The sequence below is a fragment of the Pinus tabuliformis genome, chromosome X (genome assembly GCF_031772625.1).
Source record: "Pinus tabuliformis cultivar Carrire ecotype Pingquan chromosome X, CPIR1, whole genome shotgun sequence".
Lineage (NCBI taxonomy): Eukaryota > Viridiplantae > Streptophyta > Pinopsida > Pinales > Pinaceae > Pinus > Pinus tabuliformis.
Window position 1 is genome coordinate 20,145,919 of NC_142308.1, and position 24,977 is coordinate 20,170,895.

At 38.3% G+C, this 24,977-nt stretch overlaps 1 protein-coding gene across 1 annotated transcript in view; it reads right to left on the reverse strand.

Annotated features, from left to right (window-relative positions):
- LOC149138117 (ARM repeat superfamily protein) overlaps window positions 1-23,580 on the reverse strand; it is a 156,059-nt gene extending 132,479 nt beyond the window's left edge. The window contains exon 1 of the mRNA XM_089453006.1: window positions 23,449-23,580. Coding sequence (XP_089309132.1) covers window positions 23,449-23,541 — 93 coding nt within the window. The 5' untranslated portion in view covers window positions 23,542-23,580. The remainder of the gene's footprint in view (window positions 1-23,448) is intronic.
- Window positions 23,581-24,977: the final 1,397 nt, after the last annotated feature.

Here is a 24,977-nt window from a genome sequence, read left to right on the forward strand (position 1 = left end):
CAGCTTTCTAACTGTCTCCCTCTATTCGCTTCTCTTTTCTAACTTCTTCCTGCTTACCCTCCTGCCCCTGTGCATTTCTATTCTCCTGTTTCCCTTTTCCTGAACTCTCGATTTCAGCTTCCAATGGTTTCTTGAAGCTGTTGGAGATTACCTGCTTGTAGATGGGAGTAGAGCTCCCCCCCTCTCACCCCTCCATGGTACCCAACCCTGGTTTTCCTCTGCAAACCCTATCTTCGCGCGTCTTTCTTCCTCTCAGCGTCCTTGCTAAATGCTAATAAACCGTAAGTTATGTAATGTAAATGATGTTAATAAGATCGTTAATGTATGTAATAACCTAGGTAAGCCTATCATTTTGGCAAGAGTTTCATCCTAGGAGGTTTTTCATCTCACTAATTCATTTGTGTTTTTAAACACGGATAGTCGATAGAGTTTTTCCCTCCAACCTCACCCAAAAGCTAGGGTGGAATTCTTCGTCAAAGTCTTAAGTGAGTCCTAGTGTTCTAGTCAGGTCTTATGTAAAAGTGATTTGGGAATAATTTAAGCTAGTTGGCTAAATTATTTTATTACAAATCACTTGTTCTACTAGATCATATTGTGTCGCAGATTGGGTATATAATTTGAAGGTCTAAGTCGAACGGATATTCCCCCTTTGAGGGTTGAATTGTAAAAATTCTTATATAAAAGAATATTTTAATGCATGGTCCCTCATAGTTAAGCACCATGGTTAAAATATTAGAGGGTGGAAAAAACATTAAATCCCCTCATGTGTTAATTAATTAAATTTTTTGACAAAATTAAATTAAAATCCTACGCCAGAAATTTAATTAATTAGAGTACAAATTAAAATGTCTTAGAAAAATTGAATTCTCCGAGTGAAAAATTTGTGGGCCTTAAAAGAATTAATTTTTGGAAGTCCTCCACGAAGGAAATATTGGATATTTCAAGAAAAACTGAACTCTTGGACCTTAGTGGTTAAGTCAAAGTCAATTTTTGGGGGAAATTAGAGCTAATAAAAATGGAATTAAATAAGAAATTCGAAAATTTCTCAAAAAATAAAAATTCAATCGCTAAGATTAAAATATGATCAAGTACTTTTCAACGGCTGAGATTATTTTGACAGAGATCAAGCAAGCTAGTTGTTATTTTTCCACATGGAGGATTTATCTATCAATTAGAAAGTCATTTGAGTCTCTAGCCATCTGATTTATGGCTAAGAAATTGTTGCTGAAGCATTGATGTAACATTATTGTCTAGCTGAAAACTTTTATTTCTATCGTAATAAAGACTTTGGGGTGCAATTCAAGGTGTTCCATGTTCGTTGATTTGTGGTATGTACTAGCTACGAGTTTTCCTATGTTGTGCTAGTAAATGATAAGATATGTGTTTTATTAGATGGAGATAAAGTCATTCTATTGATAGTTCTGCGATAATCTTAGATTATATGATTCGCCATAAAATTAACGGATTTTCTAGAGATAAATACGTAGTTTTTGCAGGTACTTCGGTCCTTGGCCTCCAAATTCACAAACTATGGGCAAGAACCAGCTTTGTTTAGATCTCGAATATTTATGTGGTGGATTTAATCTTCGCTAAGGCTATTGTGTGTATTGGGTTTCTAAAGTATTTTTAACCATTTATCAAAGAAAAAATTCCATAAAAAAATTCTCAAAATTTATTTTAAAACCGTTGTATATTTTTGTAAGATTATTTTGTAAATTGTTTTTGCTCATTGGGGTTTTGAGATTTTGTATATATTTGGGGTTTTGGGTGTTTGTGAATCTATTTGTTCAGGTGAAATCAAGAGAACAAGTTGGAATAAAGCTAGATCTAGGCCCTTGAGGATAAGATATAGTCTCTAAAATTTTTGCAGGGCCAGCTATTAGAAACTTTGCAGCAAAATTCAGATCTAGAAGAGAAAAAAAAGAAATTGAAGGGTTTCATTCTTTAGGTCTCCCGAGCCCAAATCCATCCCTCCTAGGGCCAGCGTCTCCCTCTCTACCCCCTAAGTTTGCCTAAGAAGGCCCTGCGTCAACCTTTTCAGCCTCCCGATGGTAGGTCGTGGCCTCTAGGGACCTCGGCCTCCCCTTATTCCCCCTACGTCCAAGTTTTAAGGCCTTTCTAAGACTGGTCGTGAGGCCTAGAGGCCTTGCCTCCCTCTGCAGCCCTCTTTCCTTAGGTCGTTGCCCTTGTGGGGCCCACAGCAACCCTTTAGGGCCTCACACCCTAGTCGCAAGCCCTAGGAGGGCTTCCTTCTCCCTGCATCAAGCCTTCTAGGGCATTTCTTGCCTCCCTTTCCCTTCTCTTGCATAGTCATTGACCTTCTTAGCCTTTTATTGGCCTCCTTCCTTCTTTTATCATCTTCATTGTCCCTTGCCTAGCCCTCGTTTGCCCTAAATCCATCTCTGAATTTTCTGGACCGAATACTTGTTGGTTTTGCAGGTTTTTGGCCTCAAAAAATTTTGATTTGCAGGTGGCAAGTTCATCCTAAAGTTTCAACAAATTTGGACCAAGGTATCTTCAAGGCCTTGGGCCTAGGATTCGTTCTCTAAACCCTAGTTTTCTCATTGTTTTTCTACTGCAGTAAATTTTATTTTATAAAAGTGAAATAAGTGCCCCAAAGTCAGCCTAAATTGGTCAAAATAACTCAAAAATCTCAAAATTTAATTTTCTCAAATTTCGCCACTTGGGCATCAAAGATCTAGCTTAGATCTAAAATTTTACTTGCTGGAATTTTCTGCGTAATCACTGAATCAAATCTATAATTTTCTGAATAATTCACCTAAAATGCTCAAAAACTAAATTTTTCAGCTTAGTAATTTTCTGCCAAGATTTGGGCTTGAAGTGGCACTTGTTGTGGCATCACTAACTCACTGATGTGCTGATTTATTTACTGTTGTAACAAGATATATCAGATCTGATCTAATTCCAAAAATTACATTTCAAGCTAAAATTCGTTGTTTTACATTAGCAAGTTGTTGAGCACTTTAGTGATCAAATCTACTTGCTATAGGCTTGTTATCTCTTGAGTTTAAAGTGATTTCCTTACTATTGACATAAGACTAATAAGTGCTGAATTTTCTGAAGTGTTATTGTTGATTTGGATATTTAAGATCTAGCATTTGCTTGTTTTGTTTTAAGTTACAAGAATTTCTGAATTTACACTTAAAGCACTCATACACTTAAGGTCTATAATTCTGATCTTCTTGATGGTATAAGTTGCTTTAGCATTTGAAATCTAATTGGCATTGTGATAAGAACATCTTGAATAATTCTTATTGATCATTGGCTAATTGACAATTGGATAATTTGTTCTAAGCATCTTGTGGATTGGTTCATTGGTACTTGTAACCTTAAACACTTGTCTTGTTTTACGATTGTCATTCTAATTGTTGTTAGGTATTATTGTCAAAAAGAATAATCATAAGTTAAGTACTTAAACACTTCAACAATCTTAACTCAAGTAACTTCACTCATAATCACTGCATAAACATGCTAGTCTTAGTCTTGCACTTAATAACTTACCTCCAAGCATAAGCTTGGTTGATAGACTCCTAGGAAAACCTTCTCTCATCTAACTCGAGGGATTCAACCCTTCTTAGTGGTTAACATAGTGACCTTGCAGTCGTCAGAGCCATAGTCTCTGCAACACCAAAGGCACTGGGTGGTTGGAACACAGGGGAAAGTATCGTTAATCAGGGCACTGCATGCTTCCCGTTGGCTTCCATCTCACAACCTACTCTGAAGATTGTTTCTCAAAACAATTAAGGGAAAGGTTCAACTTAGTTTAGGCATTTAATCTAAAATTAACCAAGATCATTGCATCACACTTAGTTCTTAGAAGTTGCATCTTCAGATAGGTCAGTTCATCATATAAGCAGCAGTTGTCCATCCAGTTACTTGGTTATAATTTCTAACAAGCAAGAAGTTTTGATTGCATCAGACATTGGTCTCAATATTAAATCTAATCAAATCTTTAATCTTGCTAAATTCTACCAAGTAGCTAGACCACTCAATTGTGTCTCCCGAACAAGTTGGTTCCCAACTTGCTTTCCTCCACCTCATTTCCATAGGGACTACCCCCCATAGTTTGTTGTTGGAAGACAACTAGAACGGAGTGGGAGGGGATCAGAGTGATAGCCCCTGCCCTGAGCAGTTGTCGCGGTGCCTATACACTCTGAGCAACAATAGCACCAATGAAGGATATTCCAAGTACAAGAAAGCTAATTGTTGCAAAAGTAAAAGATCCAAATAATTGCACTATAAAGCAAATGCTTCTTGAGAAAAAGATGATATTTGCAAATATGACTCAAATAAATTCAAGATAGCATATATAGAACAGTTGTATTGCAAGTAAAGTGAAATTGTGATGTAGAGATGGCTCTTGGTTTATTTTATTCGTTGTATTCTAAAACAAACTTTCAATTGAACTCCGGTCCCCAGACCTCATCCTCGCCCGGAAATCCGGATCTCACAATGAGGAGTCAGTAAGGGTGGAGGCTCTCTAAAGTCTATACAACCAACTTAAGTTGGAGATTAATTTTGGAAATGCCAATTAGCAATAAAATGTCCCTAAGTGAGATGCATGTAAGTTACTTGCTCTCCAAATTTGAAATCTTGATAGCAATGGCTTCCAAAAATTAGGAAACACCCAAAGAAAAATTGCACCAATGACTTTAAAGTAAAAAAAAATGGTAGCTTAGTGTGAACAAGTGAATTAAAGTGATGCAAGTTCTTTGAAAAATAACTTGTTTCAAATAGACAATGACAATATAATGCTCCAAGGAAATATCAACAATAATTAAAATAACAATGTAGCAAAATTTGACAAAAATGAAGCATGTACTCAAGTAGTCATGAAACAATTTACCAAGCTTAATGGAAATGAATTAATAAACTAAATCAAAGCTTGTCAAGAATGTAAAATGCTTGCATGTAAAGATAGATTTTCTCCTAGTAAAGAGTTAACTTGTAACTCAAAGCAACAATGAAATTAAAGATACAAAGCTCAAGTAAAAATGTAGCAAACTTAATTTAGTAAATGAAATGGAGTGTTGAGGTTGTGTTAGTTCCCAAAATTTACCATGTGTGAATGAGTATTAGCAAATGGAAGGGGCATGCAAGAGAAACTAAATTGTGAAAGTTAAGAACGCAAAATCAATCCACCCACAAGACTCTTTCTTCTACATGACGAGGTGAGATACCATGGGATGAATTCCAAGCTCCCTCAAGCCCAAGAAGATTATTTTATTAGAGGTATTACAATGAGGAGAAAGACTTAAAAGGATGCCCAAAAGATGAAGGAGAAACTTTTACAAAATCGGAAATATAGGAGCTAGATTCTCCTTCTTGTATAATGTAAAAATTTGGCAACCAAAGTAGCTAATGCAACCTCCTTGAAATCCAAAAATTACAAGGGGAAAGTCAACATTAAGAGGCCCACGGCCTAGCTTTATGTGCAGCTCTCAAATGAACTCGGCCTTGCAGAAAATGAGGGACTCCAAATGCTCACAGCCTCCTTAAAATGCAGCCCCAGATGTGTGCTAAGGTCCTACAAGCAATTTGTTATATGTTTCAAGTGAAAATTCCTTCATGTTGCCATAACATGAGTTAGCAAACACTTGAAACCAAAGGCTGCAAAAACAAGACAAATATTAATGGAGATTTAGTCGAGAAAATGTAATATATATACAAGATCTAATTTACAAGAGCCAAGCTAAAGAGTATGACTAAACTCTCCTCTTTCCTTAGCCATTATCAAGCTCTTGAAATAGAGAATGAAAGCACTTGGAGCACAATGTTTAATAAAAACGATTTAAATTTAAAAGTACTTGGCTTGTGTACAAGTTATGTCCCGAAACCCTTGCAAAACCATTTTATAAGATAAGACTATGAAGGCTCAAAGAACAAATGAGAGCTCTGTTACCCACCATTTTGTGGGTGATATCCTTAAAAGAAATTTTTTTCTTCCAGGATGGTCCTCAGCCAACAACCACTAGCCACCAACCAGCTCATTGTGCCATTCCTCTGCCATCTGAGCCAGCCATGTGGTCCCTCACCCATCTGCCATGATCATATGTTTGAAGGTAGGCCTCCCAAACCTAAAGGTATGCCTTGTCATTTGGTAATTGAGTATTGTAGTTTGCTTAACATGGACACTTCTAGGCATGGATTAATGGGGGGATTCGGCGGAAAGAATGGGCTAGGTCTATGCTCTTGTCCCCTAGTCCCCTTTGGATGATTAACCTTGGATTCTAGTCTCGTGGGATCTCTTTTACTGACCATTTGGCTTTAGGGATGGTATTTCACGAGAAACCCTAACTTTGGTTGCATGGTCCTGCTCCCTCATACACATATATTACCCTTTGTCCACTCATTATTACCCCATTCATCATTTCTCCCACCTCGGTCCACATTCCTCCATTAATAATATAAAATGCACAAGGATTATTGTTTGTTACAATGAGAGTATGCTTACAAACTTAGGCAAGTACCCTTTCAGGAATGGTCATGTTCATTAAGACATGCCTCTTCACTAACTACTCATTAATTAACTATAATTATAATTATTATTTTTTCACTCGTATTTATTTTATTTTTATATAAATTGTATTCGTAACATTGCCTCTCTCTTCAAGAGGCTTTGTCCTCAAAGCTTAATTGCTAATAATTTCCTCCATGTCTATGTCTTTCCCGGCATGTGTAAGTCATCAGTACTATTGTCTTGGAATTAGATTTTATGCATTTCCCCTCGTATATATATATATATATATATATAATATTTGAATTATTTATTATATATAAATTAATTAATTAATTTTTAAAAAAGTAACTTTATAAAATTATATAAAATAACCTTATAAGTTTATAAAGTAACTTTAATAACCTTTATAAAGAAACTTTATTATTAAAATTATTTTTATCATATTTATTACTAATAGTCACCATAAGGATTCGTTAGGTTGTGTCCCTTTATCTTGCGCTTTCCTAGCTTCTGTCACGCGTCTTGTAGGCATCATCTTAAATATGTTCCCAATCTCCATTACATAATTCGATGGCACCATGGATCCTACATTATTTAATACTTTAACCTGGTATCCATTTGAGTTGGCTGTAATAAATTTTAATGGAATACGATGTGGGAGAATAACTATGGTGCATGGCTTCCCGTCAGAAAATTTCTTTGTCATTTTTATTTAGCTTATGCCTTGGCTTCTGTGTTTCTTCTTCATTAATGGGATGTTGGTGTGCAAGCTTGGTGATGAGTTCCATTAAACCTTTGTTCTGCATTTTCAAGTGTCGTATTGTCTGTGCCATGGACTTCCTCTCGTTTACCAACGTCTGCCTCCTCTCATAAATCTGTTGAACCTCCTCATCATGGGCAAGACGATCAGATACAGAAAAATCAAATCCAGATCCTACTATGCAAGTATCAGTATTCTCATCATCTTCCTCCATAAATTCAGGTTGAGCTAAACCATCAACAGCTTGAACTGAAGCTTCACCGGTATTTGTTTCTTTCTCTGTTATCAAAATACAGCGTTTCTTATTCATATTCACATTCATACTGCCATTTTCATTTGCATTTTCGGAATTTGTACATTGTTTGTATTTCATACTTATATTATCACAAGTAAATATCTCTACCTGCTCTGCCCCCCTTTTTTGGTTAGTAGATTCCACCAGTGGAATTAAGAGGGCATTATCGTTTACTACCTCCTTAACAATATGAGCAGTATCCTCCTTTACTGTTGTAGATTGCTCAATCACACCATTCTGAGCTGCTTGTTTAGGCTTGACAATTGGTTCTAAGAAAGGATATGCTTTGCCAGCTTCTTCTAAAAAAAATTTCTTTTGTTTCTTCCTATCCCTTAATCGGGCAAGCACATCATTACATTCATATTTATCATCTTTGATAGGTGTTGTAAATGCATAATTATCATTATTTTGTTCTTCATCCTCCCTTGTCTACTCCAAATCAACTGTATGGGATATGGTCTTAACTAAATCAGAATTCACAGTTCCTCGGTTTGCAACATTAATTTTATCATTTTCTTCAACAGTTGTCCCGCCAACAATATCATCTTTAGCTACTTTATCTTTGGTTGTCTCACACTCACTTTGATTTTTAGTCTCATTTATGTTACCCTAAGGAAATCCCAATTCAACATGTTCATCGTTTTCTTGATTAGAACATCCTTTAATGTTAGTTCCTTTCATGTTAATGTATTCTTCCTTTGGACATGTTGTAAATTCTGCACATTATTTTTTTAATTGTTGAAACAATTCTCAAATTTCACTTAACTGCTCAATGAATTCAAGACGTAAACTTAATGGCATATTGTGCAGCTGATAACATCCAAAGGTTCGCATGCCTCCGATACCACTAAAGCAACAAAACTATAGCTTGTTGACTTTAAATGTAAAAATACACAAATGTATTTATAAATAATATTTTATTAATAACATAAAATGTACAAGGATGATTGAATGTTACAATGAGGGCCTGTTTATATACTTGAGCAGGTGCCCTTTCATGAATGGTCATGTCCATTAAGACATGAGTCTTCACTAACTACTCATTAATTAACTATAATTATTATTATTATTTTTTCACTCATATTTATTTTATTTTTATATAAATTGTATTCGTAACAGTCCACATAGGGCTAGTTCTCCCCTTCCCCTTGCCCACACCTTGGGTCAAGCTTGGAATGATGCCCCGGAGGTTGATGCAACTAAAAAGAAAAGCAAAAGCAAAATTGGCCACATTCAACGGGAAAACGTACAACAAAATGAAAAAGATGGTCGGAACAAACACATTTAGAACGTGGGCAAAAGCCAACACATGAGCTCTACCCCATCATCATGGCCATCACCCTAGTTCCTACAGGTTCTATGAGCATCCTTCATCATATAAGAATCCACGATTGTCCCAAGGGCCAACCCCTAGTAGGCAATGAATTGCCCTACCTTAAAAGGGGGTATCCACTGCGATATCTCACACATCATACTCTTACCCCTTAAGCCTCGAGCAAGTAATTAATGAAAAATCATAAAAAGGCAAAAGGCATATAAAGAAGGGTGGAAAAATCAAGGTCGGGGCACCTCATGTACCATGATGCACCTAGTTCACCTTTGCCCAGCCAGCCCCACACATGTACCATGCACTTGGCAGCTGACCCAGGACTTGTAGGATGAAGTGGCATCACCTACACCATCATCTAAGCGCTTATAGATGGTCTACAGGCATCTTCGACTCATTTGGAGACCCGTGAGGTTATTATTGTGCCCCCACACCCACAAGGAGCACCACAAGTTTATTGTTTGGAGAACAAGGGGCCACCCCCTTGTCCATCACTTTTCAAGGTCCTATTCTTCATTATGGCACCTATGGACCTCAGCAGGGCTCTTGGAGGGCCCTACGACAAGCATTGTTTATCATTTTACCTCTTGAGAGGCTTATTATTTCATTTACAAAGTAGTTTGGTGGGCTTATCACCAAAAGTTAGGTTATTAGCACATTATTTTATTTTTTGGGCTTATGTAGGCCGAAGAGACTAATTCGAACTCCTAATTAGTGTACAAATACAAGTGAGATGAGTTCATTTTCTCATCATCACTTTGGATTGGATCACTCTTCTCTTTAGAGAATTTCGCACTTTTTTGGGAATGAAGAATTGGAGCATGGATGAATATTGATGTTTGGATTGGAGTATTTTATCTTGGAGCTTCTTTATTATCAAATTGTTGATGGTTGGATATATTCTATTACATGTAAGTACAGTGCTATTATTGTTTTACTTTTGTCATATGCATTGAAAGGGATTTTCGCTATAATAGTGCTAATTGTTGCATTGCATAATTGCAAATTTGTGGAATTATTGTTTCTATATAGCATCTCTCAATGTTTGTGCCATGTATGTGAATGAAATCTCCTTGGGATAATTCCACCGGTGAATTTATCTTGATAAACCATCTCTTTTGCCAAGAGAAGTATAAAAGCTTTGAGGTCTCTTCTTCTTTCCCTAAAGGCTAAGTGAAGTAGCCCTTAAGGCCTCCTTGACCAAAATACAAGTTCCTTTCTCATCATTCTCCCTGACTATATTCTCCCCAAGGGATTAAGGCACTGGTCCTCCAATAGGTGATCACTCAAAGAACATTTTTCTCCACCTTTCCCTCTCTCTTCTAGGTCTAGCCAAGTTGGGTCACCTAGGGCATCACTTTCCCAACAAAATAGCCCAAGAAAAAGTTCGATCTCCTAGCCTCTACTGCGTTAGTGTGTCCTCAAGGCCTCCTCCAATTTTGAAGCCATTTCGACGGTGGAGTTGTGAGATAACCCAAGCCCTAGCTCTGAGATCAAATTTTGCCTTGGTATTCCCTAGGCTAGCACCTCATAGGATCAATTTGATACTTTTAATTGGAAATTCTTGCTTTGATCGTTTCCCCTTCCTTGTCTAGGTTAAGAACATTATTGGTTACTAGATTCTCTCCCCTTAACCTAGGTTGGGTCCACTTGGTCCTGTGTGGTCCCACACCTTTGAAAGTCAATTCTTCAAGAACCATTCGGGAAGTCAAGTTCAATAAAGATTTTAGGATTGGGAAACTCCTTTACAAGGCATATTCCTCTAACCTAACCCTCAAATCCTCACCTCCTTATCCTAGAAACCTTTATACTTTGCTTAAAAAGCAAGTAAGCTCTATTCTTAACCCCCCCTTCCAGGAAAGGATTATTAAGGTCACTTCACATCCATTAGCTATTTCATCCTTCACAAGTGACTTTCTATATACCGGATCTCGTCCCATCGGTTTAAGTTCGTAAAGAGTAGGGAGGCTTAGCTGAGGAGACAATGGGCTAAGCCTCCACCGTTGCCCTTGATCTAGCAGTTGTCCCTCTGGGACTCCCTTTTATGCCCCTTGCTAATTTGAGTGGTAACATAATGGCGTCATTGTTGGGGACACGAGATGTGTGTTTTGTTCCTCATACGACATATTCACATATCATTATTGGCGAGTCCATTGGAAGAACGAAGCCCTAGATCTTCATTAAGATTTAATATTAATGCTTGTAGGGTGAAGCAAGCATCTGTCAAGGCACTTTAATTCACCGTGGTGACTCCATTTCAATCCTAATATGCAAGATCATAGAAAATGGACTATAGTGAAAGAAATATTGATCTTGGTCCTACATTTGCAAAACTCACTGACCAAGACATTCAAGAACTGCAAAAGAATGGGAATAAATATGCAAAATCTTATCAAAATGTATTGGAAGGTATGGATATGTGTAGGAATTTACAGGGTAAGTTCCACAGAAAGAATACCAAAAGGACACCGCTCACAACCAGATCTCAAATCAATACACCAGTATTTTTGACGTGGTTAAAACCCTCAGAGTGCAAGGAGGGAAACAGTCCACGGCCTGTCCCAACGTGGGTACTACAGGCAATTTATTAATCAAAGAATGAAAATTTACATAAGCTTCTCTCATGCACGGATTACCCGAACAATGACCCTCCATGCGCTTTAAATAGAACTCATGGACCAATCGGGTGTCAAGCCACGGATCAAGTGTCGGTAATACCGAGGTGAGAGTGAACCGTCGGATCACTACATATCGTGACCGTCGGATTGTAAGTTACAAAATGTACAACGGTAAAGAAACACACTTTACCTAACTCTAACCTAACTCTATACTAGACCAAGTTGAACTTAACTATATCCTATGTGTCGGAATATCCTAACATCCCCCCTTAAGAACAACTTGGGATAGGATTGAAGGATTTACAAATATGACACAATAGGAGAAGGAAGGAGGCACTAGAGCCAATCCCCCCTTAGTGACAACTTCCTGAACTCCAAGCATATATCGAAGTTTAGTGAACTTCGCCTCTGTGAGAGCCTTTGTGAAGATGTCTGCAACCTGATCATCTGTTGGACAATATTGCACTTCAAGAACATGGTCATGAATGAGCTTTCTGATGAAGTGCATGTGTAGTTCAATGTGTTTGCTGCGCTGATGCTGGACTGGATCTTTGCATAGCTGAATGGCACTTTGATTATCACACCAAAGTGTGGTTGGATGCTGCTGCTCAAAGCCAAACTCTGATAGGATCTGACGAAGCCACAAGGCTTCCTTACTAGCTTCCACGGCACCACGATACTCTGCTTCTGCTGACGAAAGAGAAATGGCAGCCTGTTTCTTACAAGCCCATGTAATAGGTCCTGAACCAAGAGTGAAGACATAACCGGCAGTAGACTTCCGATCATCAGGGTCACCAGCCCAATCAGAATCAGTGAAACCAACTAACAGAGGAGCTGCTTTGGCACTGTAATGAATCCCAAACTGTATTGTACCTCGAACATAACGAAGTATTCTTTTAGCTGCTTTCCAATGACTTTCACGGGGTTTTTGCATAAAACGAGCAACAAGGCCAACAGCAAAGGAAAGATCAGGACGAGTATGGGTTAAATACAAGAGTTTTCCGACAAGTTGACGGTATAAGGTAGCATCAACTTCAGGAGAAGTACAAGAGACTGAAAGTTTGACTCCAGACTGAAAGGGAGAAGGGGCTGGCTTACAGTCTTCCATGTGAAAATGACGAAGAATATCACAAGCATACTTGGACTGGGAAAGGAAAATACCCTCTTGGGATTGCAAGACTTGAAGACCGAGAAAATAGTGTAAGTGTCCTAAGTCTGTCATTTCAAATTTCTTTTTAAGGCTGGACTTCACATGGTTTATAAGGTTGGGATCACTACCAGTAAGAATAAGATCATCAACATAAAGAACAAGGATGATAAGAGAGTTGCCCACTTTCTTGGTGTAGACAGTATTGTCAGAATGACACCTAGAAAAGCCAGATTCTAAAAGAAAGCTATCCATTTTGGCATACCAAGCCCGAGGAGCTTGCTTGAGGCCATAAAGGGATTTCTTAAGTCGACAAACAAGGCTGGAGTCTGTTTGTATGAAGCCAATGGGTTGTTCCATATAGATTTCTTCCTGCAAGTCCCCATGCAAGAAGGCAGATTTAACATCCATTTGATGGACTTCCCATTTTAAAGAGGCAGCAAGGGAAAGAACAAGGCGGATAGAGTTCATTTTGGCAACAGGGGAGAAGGTTTCAGTGTAGTCAATGCCTTCGACCTGTGAAAAGCCCTTAGCAACGAGACGAGCTTTATGTTTATCAACTTTCCCATCTGGTCCATACTTGGTTCTGTAAACCCATTTACATCTAACAAGTTTGCGTCCCTTTGGTAGAGGAACAAGATCCCATGTATCATTTGTCATTAATGAATGATATTCTTCATTCATAGCTGCTTCCCAATGTGGATGGCCTGAAGCTTCTGCAAAAGTGTCAGGATCATGATTTACTGGAGCTTGAGCCAGTAAAGAAGAGGCTCTTTCAAACTGAGAACGTGTACGTCGCTGATCTGTAGGATCACCGGCAAGATCACCTGCTGCATCCCGAGTAGCACGGACCCATCTTGGAAGTTGAGGATCCTGAGAAGGTGGGGGAGGATTATCATCCTCGCTTTCATCATCTGAAGAAGAAATGTTTTCGAAAATAGAAGAGAGAGGAAGAGGTGGCACATCCGCCGGACTAGGCTCGCAGGCCGATTTATTTTCATCAAATTTTACATCTCTTCTAATGATAACATTTTTGGACTTAAATGGAATAAGTCTATAACCTTTTACATCTTCAGAATATCCAACAAAAGTACATTTCTCACTCTTAGGTTCTAAAGCTTTATGCTTTTCATCTGGAATATGGGCCCATGCTTCACTTCCAAACACACGAAAGTGACTTACATCTGGTTTAATGGAACTCCAAGCTTCTTCTGGAGTGATATTCTCTAGAACCTTAGTAGGAGTGCGATTGATTATATAATTTGCACAATTAATTGCTTCGGCCCAAAAACTAAGACTGAGTCCTTTAGATTGCAGCATACAATTAGCCATTTCCTTTAAGGTGCGATTTTTCCTTTCAGCTACACCATTTTGTTGTGGAGTGTATGGAACAGTATGTTGCATTTGAATTCCATTTTCGGTGCAAAAGTTGATGAATGTGTTTTTAACATATTCTCCACCATTATCAGTTCTTAGCTTAAGAATTTGATGTCCAGATTGTTTTTCAACAAATGCTTTGAAGGCCAAAAAAGTGGTAAATACTTCGCTCTTGAGTTTTAAGAAGTATACCCAAGTGCGTCTGGAGAAATCATCAATGAAAGTTAAGAAGTACTTGCAGCCAGAGAATGAAGCAACAGGAAGAGGACCACATAAATCACTGTGCACAAGCTGTAAAGGGGCTGAGGCGTGCCAAGAGGCACGTTTGTCAAAACTGTCCCGATGATGTTTTCCGAGTACACATCCGGAACAAACACCATCTCTGCAAGATACCATAGGAAGACCTGTCACCATATTTTCTTTACATAGATGCTGAAGGGAGCGATAGTTTAAGTGACCAAATCGCTCATGCCAAAGTTTGCTCACTTCATCATTATGAGCAACAAATACTGAGGGAAGATTTGATGACCCAAAGTTGTGAAACTTATACAACCTTTTGGAATCATCAGCAAGACCAGTAGCTAGAATCTGTTTAGGATCTTTTAGATCCTTGATTACAACATCATGAGGTGAAAATTCAACAATTTTACCTTCACCTGAATGAGTTATCTGATAGACAGATAGAAGGTTGCAGGATAAGGTTGGAACACATAATACATCATTAAACTGACCATTGTCTAGATGAACAGTTCCAGTCCCTACAACATTAAGAGATCTATCATCACCAATATATATATTTTTGGTGTTACAATCATTTAAAGAAGAAAACATGGCTTGGTTTTTGGCCATGTGACAAGAGGCTCCAGAATCAATGAGCCACTCATGAGAATGAGAAGAAGAAGAAGATACATTTAATGCATAACCAGACTGAGATGATTGACAATGACATGCAGAAAGTGCCATTCCGGAAGTTGAAGTTGAAGTAGGCTCCACATGGATGTTATGTTTCTTCATTGCGGCTTCCAAGGCTTCCATCTTCTTAAAGCATTTAGATTCTAAGTGGCCATCTCGATTACAAAAGTTACAATGTCTATCAGTCTTCTTCCATTTGTTTTTATTGGTCTTATCATTTTGCTGAAATGATCTTTCATTTTGAGGCTGAGATGGTTTAGGACCATTCTTTTGAGGATATGACTTCTTAGGATTCTTTGAATTTGGTTGCTGCTGGGCGGCTAACGCTTTCGTGGAAGAGTTTCCAAGATTAAGAAGACCAAGGTGTAAGAGTTTTTCTTGTTCTCTTATTAAGGAATCACAAAAGGAGTCAAAGGAAGGGGCCTTGTAGTCTTGTCCTTGACAAATGAAAGCTTCCCTTGTAGAATGGAAAGTGGAAACAAATACAGAGTAGGCTGGTCCCAACTTAGTAAGGATGGAATAAATAAGGTTACCATCTTCTTTCTTAACTTTAACACCTTCCAAGAGATATCTAAGGGTCTTGAATTTGGACAAGAAATCTTCAATGCAAGAAAAATTATTAGGATCCAAAGTAAGCAGCTCATTTTCAAGTTGATGGGCTCTAATTTCATTTTTAATCCCAAAAACTTTAGCAAGTTTTTCTAATGCTTCATGAGGAGTCTCAAGTCCTGCAATGTGGAATCTAAGATCAGGAGAAATAGACATCCCTATCAAACCACGTGCTTGATCTTGTCTATTTTCCCATTTTGCCGCCTTGTCTTCATCTTTTGGTTTCTTCTCTTGGTTTGTGGCTATTCTGAAGAGACCTTTACTTCTAAGTAAATCTTCCATGTAGGCTACCCATTGGAAGTAGTTAGTGCTGTCAAGAATGACTTGGCATGGACTTTCCATTTTAAAAAAACTGAAGCTGAAGATGCTGAAAGTAAGTGTTCCAACGGATAGATCTCGAAAAAATAGGCGGTTTTAAAAAAAACGGCTCTGAAAAAGGCTTCCGGATGAAGAAGTTATGGCTTTTTGAAAAAAAATTGTTGACGTTGCCGGCAAAGTGCGCGAATGTGCGGGAATGAAAAAATCCGCCCCCACAAAATGGAGACTTGAACCCAAGACCTCTACTCTCTTAAAATAGCTTTGAACCAATTGATCTATACAAAAAATTTGAGAGAGAGAGAGAGAGAGAGGGGGGGGGGGGCCTTGGTTTGCGTGCTTGCCTTGAGAAAGCTCTTTTTCCCTACAAAACACAAAACACAAAACCCAACACGAATATGCAAAGAAAAACGAACCTTGCGGCTCGAAGTTAGCTTTAGCCAAAAAACTAGAAATTTTTAAAAAAAATCTCAAGGTTAGCTTTAGCCGAAAAACTAAATATTTTTCTCAATGTTTCTGATTTTCCGAGATCACACTACGGTGCAGGGAAAAGAGCATACGCATGAGAAAAATCCTTCCTTTCTGTTTCTGATTTGCCCAGATCGCACAGAGTCGCAGGGCAAAGAGCATACGCAGAAATGAAAGGTATAGATCCGGTTAAAAAAAAAAAGGCTAAATAAACTGAGACCGAAAAATGCAGAGAGAAAATAACAGTAAACTGCAAAAAAACACTGTATACCTCCAGATCTGAAAAATGACGCAGCTAGGGCTACCGGAAACCTTTTCGCGTGAAACGAAAGGGGTTCCTCACTGGAACAGATGCTCCGAACGCAATAGAGCAGTCCTCTCGGCCCGAAAGCAGTCAGAAACAGCAGATCTAGGAAACAACAGCCGCATGCAGTTCTACCGGCTTCAGATTTGGATCACCAACGGACGCGGCCCTCAAATAGCTTTGATACCATGTAGGAATTTACAGGGTAAGTTCCACAGAAAGAATACCAAAAGGACACCGCTCACAACCAGATCTCAAATCAATACACCAGTATTTTTGACGTGGTTAAAACCCTCAGAGTGCAAGGAGGGAAACAGTCCACGGCCTGTCCCAACGTGGGTACTACAGGCAATTTATTAATCAAAGAATGAAAATTTACATAAGCTTCTCTCATGCACGGATTACCCGAACAATGACCCTCCATGCGCTTTAAATAGAACTCATGGACCAATCGGGTGTCAAGCCACGGATCAAGTGTCGGTAATACCGAGGTGAGAGTGAACCGTCGGATCACTACATATCGTGACCGTCGGATTGTAAGTTACAAAATGTACAACGGTAAAGAAACACACTTTACCTAACTCTAACCTAACTCTATACTAGACCAAGTTGAACTTAACTATATCCTATGTGTCGGAATATCCTAACAATATGGAACTCATGCTCGAGTTTTATAGATCACAACAAGTGCAACTCGACATAATGAGGGATTTCTATAAGGGGGATCTTAGTCACCTCTTTGACCTTGCTCGCCTAACCTATGCTCAAAATATTCTGACTGACCTAATCAATGATAAATGTCATAGTCAACCGCAAAGTCCCACGATGGGAAATCAATTGGATGACATTGAAGAAAGCTCAAGTGTGGGTGAGGATGATGAGCAAATGTCAGTTATAGAATTGGAAGACTATGGCGATGAGAAGAGGAACAACTCCTCTGATGATGAAGAGTTGGATCCTCTAAGCCTCCAGATCACGCAAGAAAGAATGGATGAATATAGTAGGTCATGCAAGGAGGTAGTAAGGGAATATAATTCTTATGAAGTTTTCTCCCATTTATATGATGAAGAGGTGAAGTTTCATAAGATGAATGTGAATATAAAGAGAACCCTACTAATACTCTCCTCCTAGAAGCATATTACCAAAATCATGTAACAAATACTTTAGCCATTGTTCTTCAAGACAAGAGAGAAGAAGAGAGGTCCCGCTTGTCAACCAACCAAGATGAAGATGACCTTCAGGAACTCAGTGATGAGCAAGAAGATGAGTCCTCGTTGGGGGATGGACAGTATGATTTTGAGAGCGCATGCGTTGAGCAAACTGAGGCTATGGAAAGTAAGGCCACGATTGACCTTACCTTTCTCAAGAGTATCACTCTTGATGACTCTCCCTTTGAGAACCTTGAGGAAGGTGATCCCATGAGCTCCTTGGTGTTGAAGAATCTAGAACATTCAAAATTACAGAGATTCTTCCTCAAATGATAACAATTTGTGAAGTGATTTTAACATTTTATCTTAGCTTGATCTTCTTATCATTATTAGTGTGTGTATGTTAGCTTCATCAAACTGCTATCAAAACAAAAGAGACAAGAACACAAAGTATTTGGCTTTCTGCCAGGACTAAAACCTCTCCCTCTTGGAGAGGAAAACCCACGCAAAATTCTTCTTATAGAGATTCCAATTGACGAATACCAAGACCATGACCCTTGACACATTCTGCCACTCCATGACCAAGACATCAATCCTCTTCTTTGTCACTGCTAAGATCGTCATGATTGTTGCACCATTGAAACCATCACTGAGATCTTTCCTCTTCATCATGTCACTAAGACTTTCACTATGATGACTGATTCATCATATCTCCATCATTGTACTCTAGCTGAGATCATCATTATGTTGACTGTGATTATTGTTAGCATGTCAAGAGAGAATTTCATGACAAGTATGCCGAGACTATGACTTCAACTACGAGAGCATGGTAATTCTCCTTGAGACAGTGAGACTAAGACTGCAACATATGTTGAGACAAGGATGAGATCCTTTCATATTAATCATATTGAGACTGTGTGGATTGTGAGATCACCGAGACTTAAGTATACGGACGCTGCTTAGGAGACAGGTTTGATCATAGAGATTTCCACCAAGACTTTGCTTGTCACTGTCATCATTGCTCTCTCTTATCATGTCAAGACTGTGGTCCTTCATTCACAGGTATATTGAGTTCTTCTCCTCTATTAGCCACCGAGATACTAGAGGGATCCGAGACCTGGACTGCTTGCACCTTATACCCATCCGAGGTGCAGTCAAGCCCTTGATCTCCTTCCTTCCTGTAATGCGTATTTGCTTATATCATACGAAAATTTCAGAGAAGAATAATGCGAGTTTCGTACCCTTGTTTACCCATGCAAAGATGACAGTAATAACACTCCTTTCATAGACTTGAACCATTGCCTTTTTGTAATGCGGATTTCTACTCCTAAACCCATCCGAAACTTTAGAGAGAAAATGCGAAATCTTCTTACCACTTTTGGCTGACCCTAGATGAGTATTTATAATGGTTTGTGCCACATATTTGAGCCGACGTGAATTTATGAACCGACATGTCTATTTCCTTGAGCTGACATGACTTCCATTTATCCAATTAATTCTATTTTGGAGCCGACATAAAGAGTTCCTTCTTGTTTTCACTTGCAGACTTCCTGGAGGATTATGCTTGGTCTTTGGAGGGCTTCTACACATTTTGTAGACTAGAGTACATTACACATAGGCTCATAAAGCGCTTCTCAATACATGACATATAAACAAAATCCTAAAGACATCAAGAAGAAGTCTTTTGACCTATGACACTTCTTGCTCATGAAACCCATGTAGCAAGATATACAAAAATCATTTATTCTCCTTATTACATCATTTACAAAGATCATGTCATTATGAAGTCCGAACCTAGTTACACTTTCTTCAACACTCCCTCTTAACTAGAGAGGTATTCATAATGGTACTTGGTCATTCTCAATCTAAAGAATTTCTCACAAGAAGAATCGGATTTGCAATCCATCTATTATAGCATAATTTCAACCAACATTGTTTTCATTTAGCAAGGCCTTGACTAGCAGCTCTATCTCTTACTTAGATTAGAGCACACAATGTTGGCGAGACCAATGACTAGTAGACACGCATCATCATTGTCTCTCTTAGGGTCATATACACCCGGGCATTCTCTGAGTATGCCCTACTAGTACTATTCTCATCTTGGCTTCCCAACCCTCAAGAATATCGGTCCTCTTGCCCACTATTGTCTTGGATGCCCTACTACATCCTCAAAGAGTGTCGGATGCCAAATGATCACACAATCCTCCATTCTTTCTTCCAACTTGAAGACAAGAATGTTGTGTCTAACTCTCCCTCTTGACCAGGGATGAGTTCCAAGTTTCTCTTTACTCATAAACTTACTCGAGTTCCTTTACTCATAGGAACCTCTCAGAGCTCCCTCTTACCTAGGGACTCTATCATCAGTACTTTATAGGGTTTTCTAGTTGACTAGCGATCCAAGACTTCGATGTCATCAATTTCTTCACATGTAGGGTTCAACCATCCATCACTTTCCTTCACTGAAAGTAAGGATCATGGGTTGAATCGAATAATGAATCATAATGCTTGGAAAAGTTGGAAGTTATGCCCTTTCCTTGTATCACCTTGGTGCTCATTAACAATTTCCTAGTCATGTGTTTCCAATCTTGGGAAGAAGGGTAGTACTAGGGACCTTGCTAAGCATAGCAAGTCGATGTCTTTTGATATTTTACAGACTCCATCCATCCCCCTTTCCATTTTCCTTTCTTTTGGGTTGGTTGTTATATCTACCCCAAAAAGGTTCATGTTGCAAAATCTTATGAGAAGGGGCTTGGGTGCCAAATTTTGAAGTAGTTGTATAAAAAACAGGATGAGAATGGTGTGAATTTCAAGATGCAAAAGAAAAATGAAAGAGATAATAATGATAAATCAAAAGCCAAAGTAAGCTTGAGCTCTGCCCCCTTGTTATGGAGCCATTTCCCCAAGTCCTATGGAATGTAACGCATAACTAAAGGACTAAGTTAAATTATCCCAACCCTTATGCAATGAAATGCATATATGAGAAAATAGGGCTTGTAAACCAAGATAAAGATTCAAGAATATACGAAAAAGGCAGGAAAAAGGGTATTAAGATGAAGTGTTGAGCAAAGGGTAACTCATCGCATAAGTCCACCCTCAGGATGAATATCTTATGTAACTTTGCATGTCAATGGCACCATTCCCATCAAGTAAACACCAAGCCATAGCATTGTCATTTACACTTACATCTTGATTGGTTTCTAGGGAAACACTCATCGTCCTAGGTATTATCACACCTAATAGGGTTTTATGATGATCATCCCATACATAAGCTTGGCAAATTTCATGAAGTCATAAGCTAGTATGAAGTTTGAATAAGATACCCAATGTGATCTACTTAATAGCTTTTACATTGGACATGACTCACTTTTCATGTTGCAATAACTTTCGTACATACGTTGAATGATCACACTTGGATGCTTGGAGCATCTCGTTGATGATAATAGTTGCATAGATGTGGTCTTCTAGAGGATGTTGATGATGACTTCTCTGACACTCAATTGAGGAAGTTCCATACCTACTTGAGGACATTTCACTTTGTGATGACATGGCACCTTGTTGAGATGTCCTAACCCATATTGGAAGTGGTGTCACACCTTCGAGGGATGATATGACCTTTTGATGAAGAAACATTGCAACTTTTGGAGGAAATTTTTCACTTTTGAAGCCCCTACAAATAGTTTGGATTATCATGGATATTTTATCGGTTCTTGCCTAATCCCTAGGTTTTGTAAGAACTAAAGGCATTATTTTATGCTTTTAGCACTTCTAGTGGATGGGGAAATGCTAAATCTCTCATATCAATAAGAAGTGTTCCCCACTTGTATCTCAATGCTTTTTGTGGAGATATATCACAACTTGTCTACTTCTCTTGTATTTTATCTATAAGGCTACTGAAGGATGACCAGATCGGCTTCTTGTGGAGGTATTATTACGAATGATCTTGCGACTTCTACAGATTTTTATGGCTAGGGTTTATGGATGCAAATGATTTCTTGAGTAAGTGGTCTCTCTAAATCTCGTTGGATTTTTTTATGGAAGATTAATATGTATAATAGTACTTTTCTAGTGGAGAGGGTGCATTCTCTTGGTCTCTTATTGGATAAATCCTTTCTTAAAAACCCTGGGAAGATTTCTAGTGGAATTTCTTGCTTTGAATTTCTTGGCTTTTGTAAGATATTATGTGGATCTTCTAGGGTTAGTAGTGAACAGACCTAGATATAACTTTAGATCCTTTTACTTTTTCCCAAGGGAGTCTTTAGTTGACCCCATATATGCCCAATAGTCAATCATAAAATCCAAGATTTAGCTTTTACTTTATTGTTTTAGGGTTAGACTAGGGATTACAACAGCCTTACATAAATTTTCAGCCATAAAGAAGCTATATATTTTGTGTAATTGTGCATCTAAAAGACCTAGAATTAATCGTATGATTGCAGTTTGTCTTGATTTCATTTACAGCCCTATTAGGGCTAGACATCATGTTGGTTAGAGCAGTTATATGCATCTCGATTTTCAGATTTTGTTAGTTTGATAAAACCCTAGTTTAATCCATTGTCAAAGCCCTAGTTTTCATTGACAATTGTTTGATCAAAGGTTGCTTATTTGTTGCTGTCATCACTTGTCTTATTGCCGCAATTTATCTTCTTTCATGCGAATTTTGCAACAGTCATACCGTTCTCTTCTTTTGTAGTATATGGGGATCTTCCTTTGACAAATATTGACTTGCTTAGCCTTCTAAATTGACCTAGTCCCTCAACAATTCAAAACTGGAATTGCATTAATTAGCTACCGTGTCCTCACCTTGAATATTATATCTTATCAGTGGTCTTTTGCATCGTTCAATAGGTTCTCTTAGATTTGATCACTTCTTGCCTTAGGAACCCTAAAAGATACTAGGGAATCATCACTTGTGCAGGATCCATTCTTCACTAAGGAGAGGGCAGTTGTTGCCTAGGTGACAGTGGTAACACTTCCATGTTACACTAGTCTTAACACCTTGTGAAGGCTTTCCACTAAGGTCCTAGACTTTGTGGTAACAGTAACTAAGATATAACGTCAGTATCAAGCATGGTAAATGATGAAATATATAACCATGACTGAGAATGATATTGCAAAACAACCCATAAAATGCTACCCAAAAGGAGATAACTGCATAATTGCCTGGTATATGTTCAGTGGATAACATTAACTCACACCTTTTTAAGAATTGCATCAGGTTTGTGATGTACAACAGCATTATGTATAGAAGCAGTGCGATGAATGAACAGCAGATTATGAATTTACAACCACTTATAAGCAGTAAGTACTACTAAACTATTTTGTGATGTAAAAGCTTCAACAAGATTGTATGTACCGCTTTCCAGAATTAAAAGCAAGGATTCTGACCAACTTATGAAAATATAGAAGAATACAAAAAAAGAAATACTCCAATACTCAATGGAAGTAAGTCTAGTGGCAAGACAGTCATCCATAAAAAAGGAACTTGGATGAAGCTAACACTTTGCTTTCTTTTAAAATATTTCCATGAAGGCCTTTTACCAAACTGATGCACAACTGAACTTGGTGTCTGTGGGGTGGTTATTAGAAATCAAGTTAAATTTGTATAACTTAACAGAGATACTCATCGTGTACAACTCCAACTCATAACAAACTAAAAACACAAAGCTTATATGCAAAGACAGATATACCTTCCACCAGTCAGGGTCACCAGCTACTTTTGCCTGTGTTGCCTCTTCAATGCGCTTATTAACAGCATTTATTATAGATTCAATACCAACCATTTTATATGCCCCAACTAACTCCTCAAGCAACAAAGCACCTGAAACCAACAGTACTCAGAAACCATTTCTAGAAATAATTACTGACAGAAACCTCACAAACAATAGATATGAAAAAGAAGAAGCCGTGTATATAAAAATAATCAACAATAACATTCATTAAACTCTACAAAAGTAACTCTGTAAACAAACACGGAATAATTATGTAAATAAGGAAACAAAATGAAGAATTATGTATCTAATAAAAGTAAAGGAAACTAAAACGGCTAAAAGCCCAGGCTGCAAGGAACCAATGGTACAAGGGGTGCCAATGGGGTCTTGGTTCAACAGTGAAGGAGGTGACATCTCAGGGCACCGAATAAGGTTTAATTCTCTCAGAGACATGAACATATGACATTGCACTTTGTTTAAGGTTCAAAGTGTTAGTTTCCTTGTGATTTAGAGAGTGTTTGACTCTTGTTGTGACAGGGAGGCATCACTACGAGAGTGTCATGCGGGCAAACTGTTTCATTGCCCCTTTCCATCAGGATTTTTGACACTCAGAGTTATTTGGACTAGGATGGTGCACTACTAAAGGATTCCATAAAAATATGTGGAGTAGGTGTTTGGCAGACCAAGGAGGCCCAAGGTCAAGTTGGAGGGACTGCTCCTGCTATTTGAGTTAGTTACTTGGAGAAGTGTGCATGACATTATTTTGTCATGTAACCACCAACCCTTACCACATGTGAGACACATGAGTTGGTTAGGTTAAAGTGGACCATGCCAAGATGAAATGCTCCATTTGTGGACCCATTCTCTTAGGTGGACCTACTGTTTTGTTTTTTTCCTTGTCATCCCTCTCTCGTCTTCTCTAAGGTAAGATAAGACAAGATAAGACAGTTTTATTAAAGTCTGACAAACGACCACAAATAGGTCACTGGAACTGCTATGTACATCTATGAGAATACAAAGTGGGAGCACTAACGGAGAGCCCAAAAAATTAAGATAGAAGCAAATCTATCCTATGCTGAGAAAAATCCAAAATCTAAGTACTAACAGCATGGAGAAGTGAAATAAAGCAATGGTTTCATACATGCAAGTGTAGAAAAGAACCAAAGGCTAAGAACCATCAAATCATGTCTCATTTAGGGAGCCATCAACATTCCCTAATGCCCTCTCTCCTAACATCCAAACCTAAAGCGAAGAAATTCCTTATAAATGACTAGTCAAATGATCTAGAAAAACTGAGAGATAGATACAAGATATATCTCCTTGTCCAGACACAGAAGTTCATAGCCAACACCTGAATGAAGTACCCAATTACTAGTGTGGTGTGGGAAGGACAAGACGCTCCCTCTTGCACACGTTTATGAATTGGTCCATGCCAAGTTGAGGGAAGAGCACACCAAGCGAGCTAGAGAATTAAACTTAAAGATCAGGGAACTTCCCTTGTCCCTTTG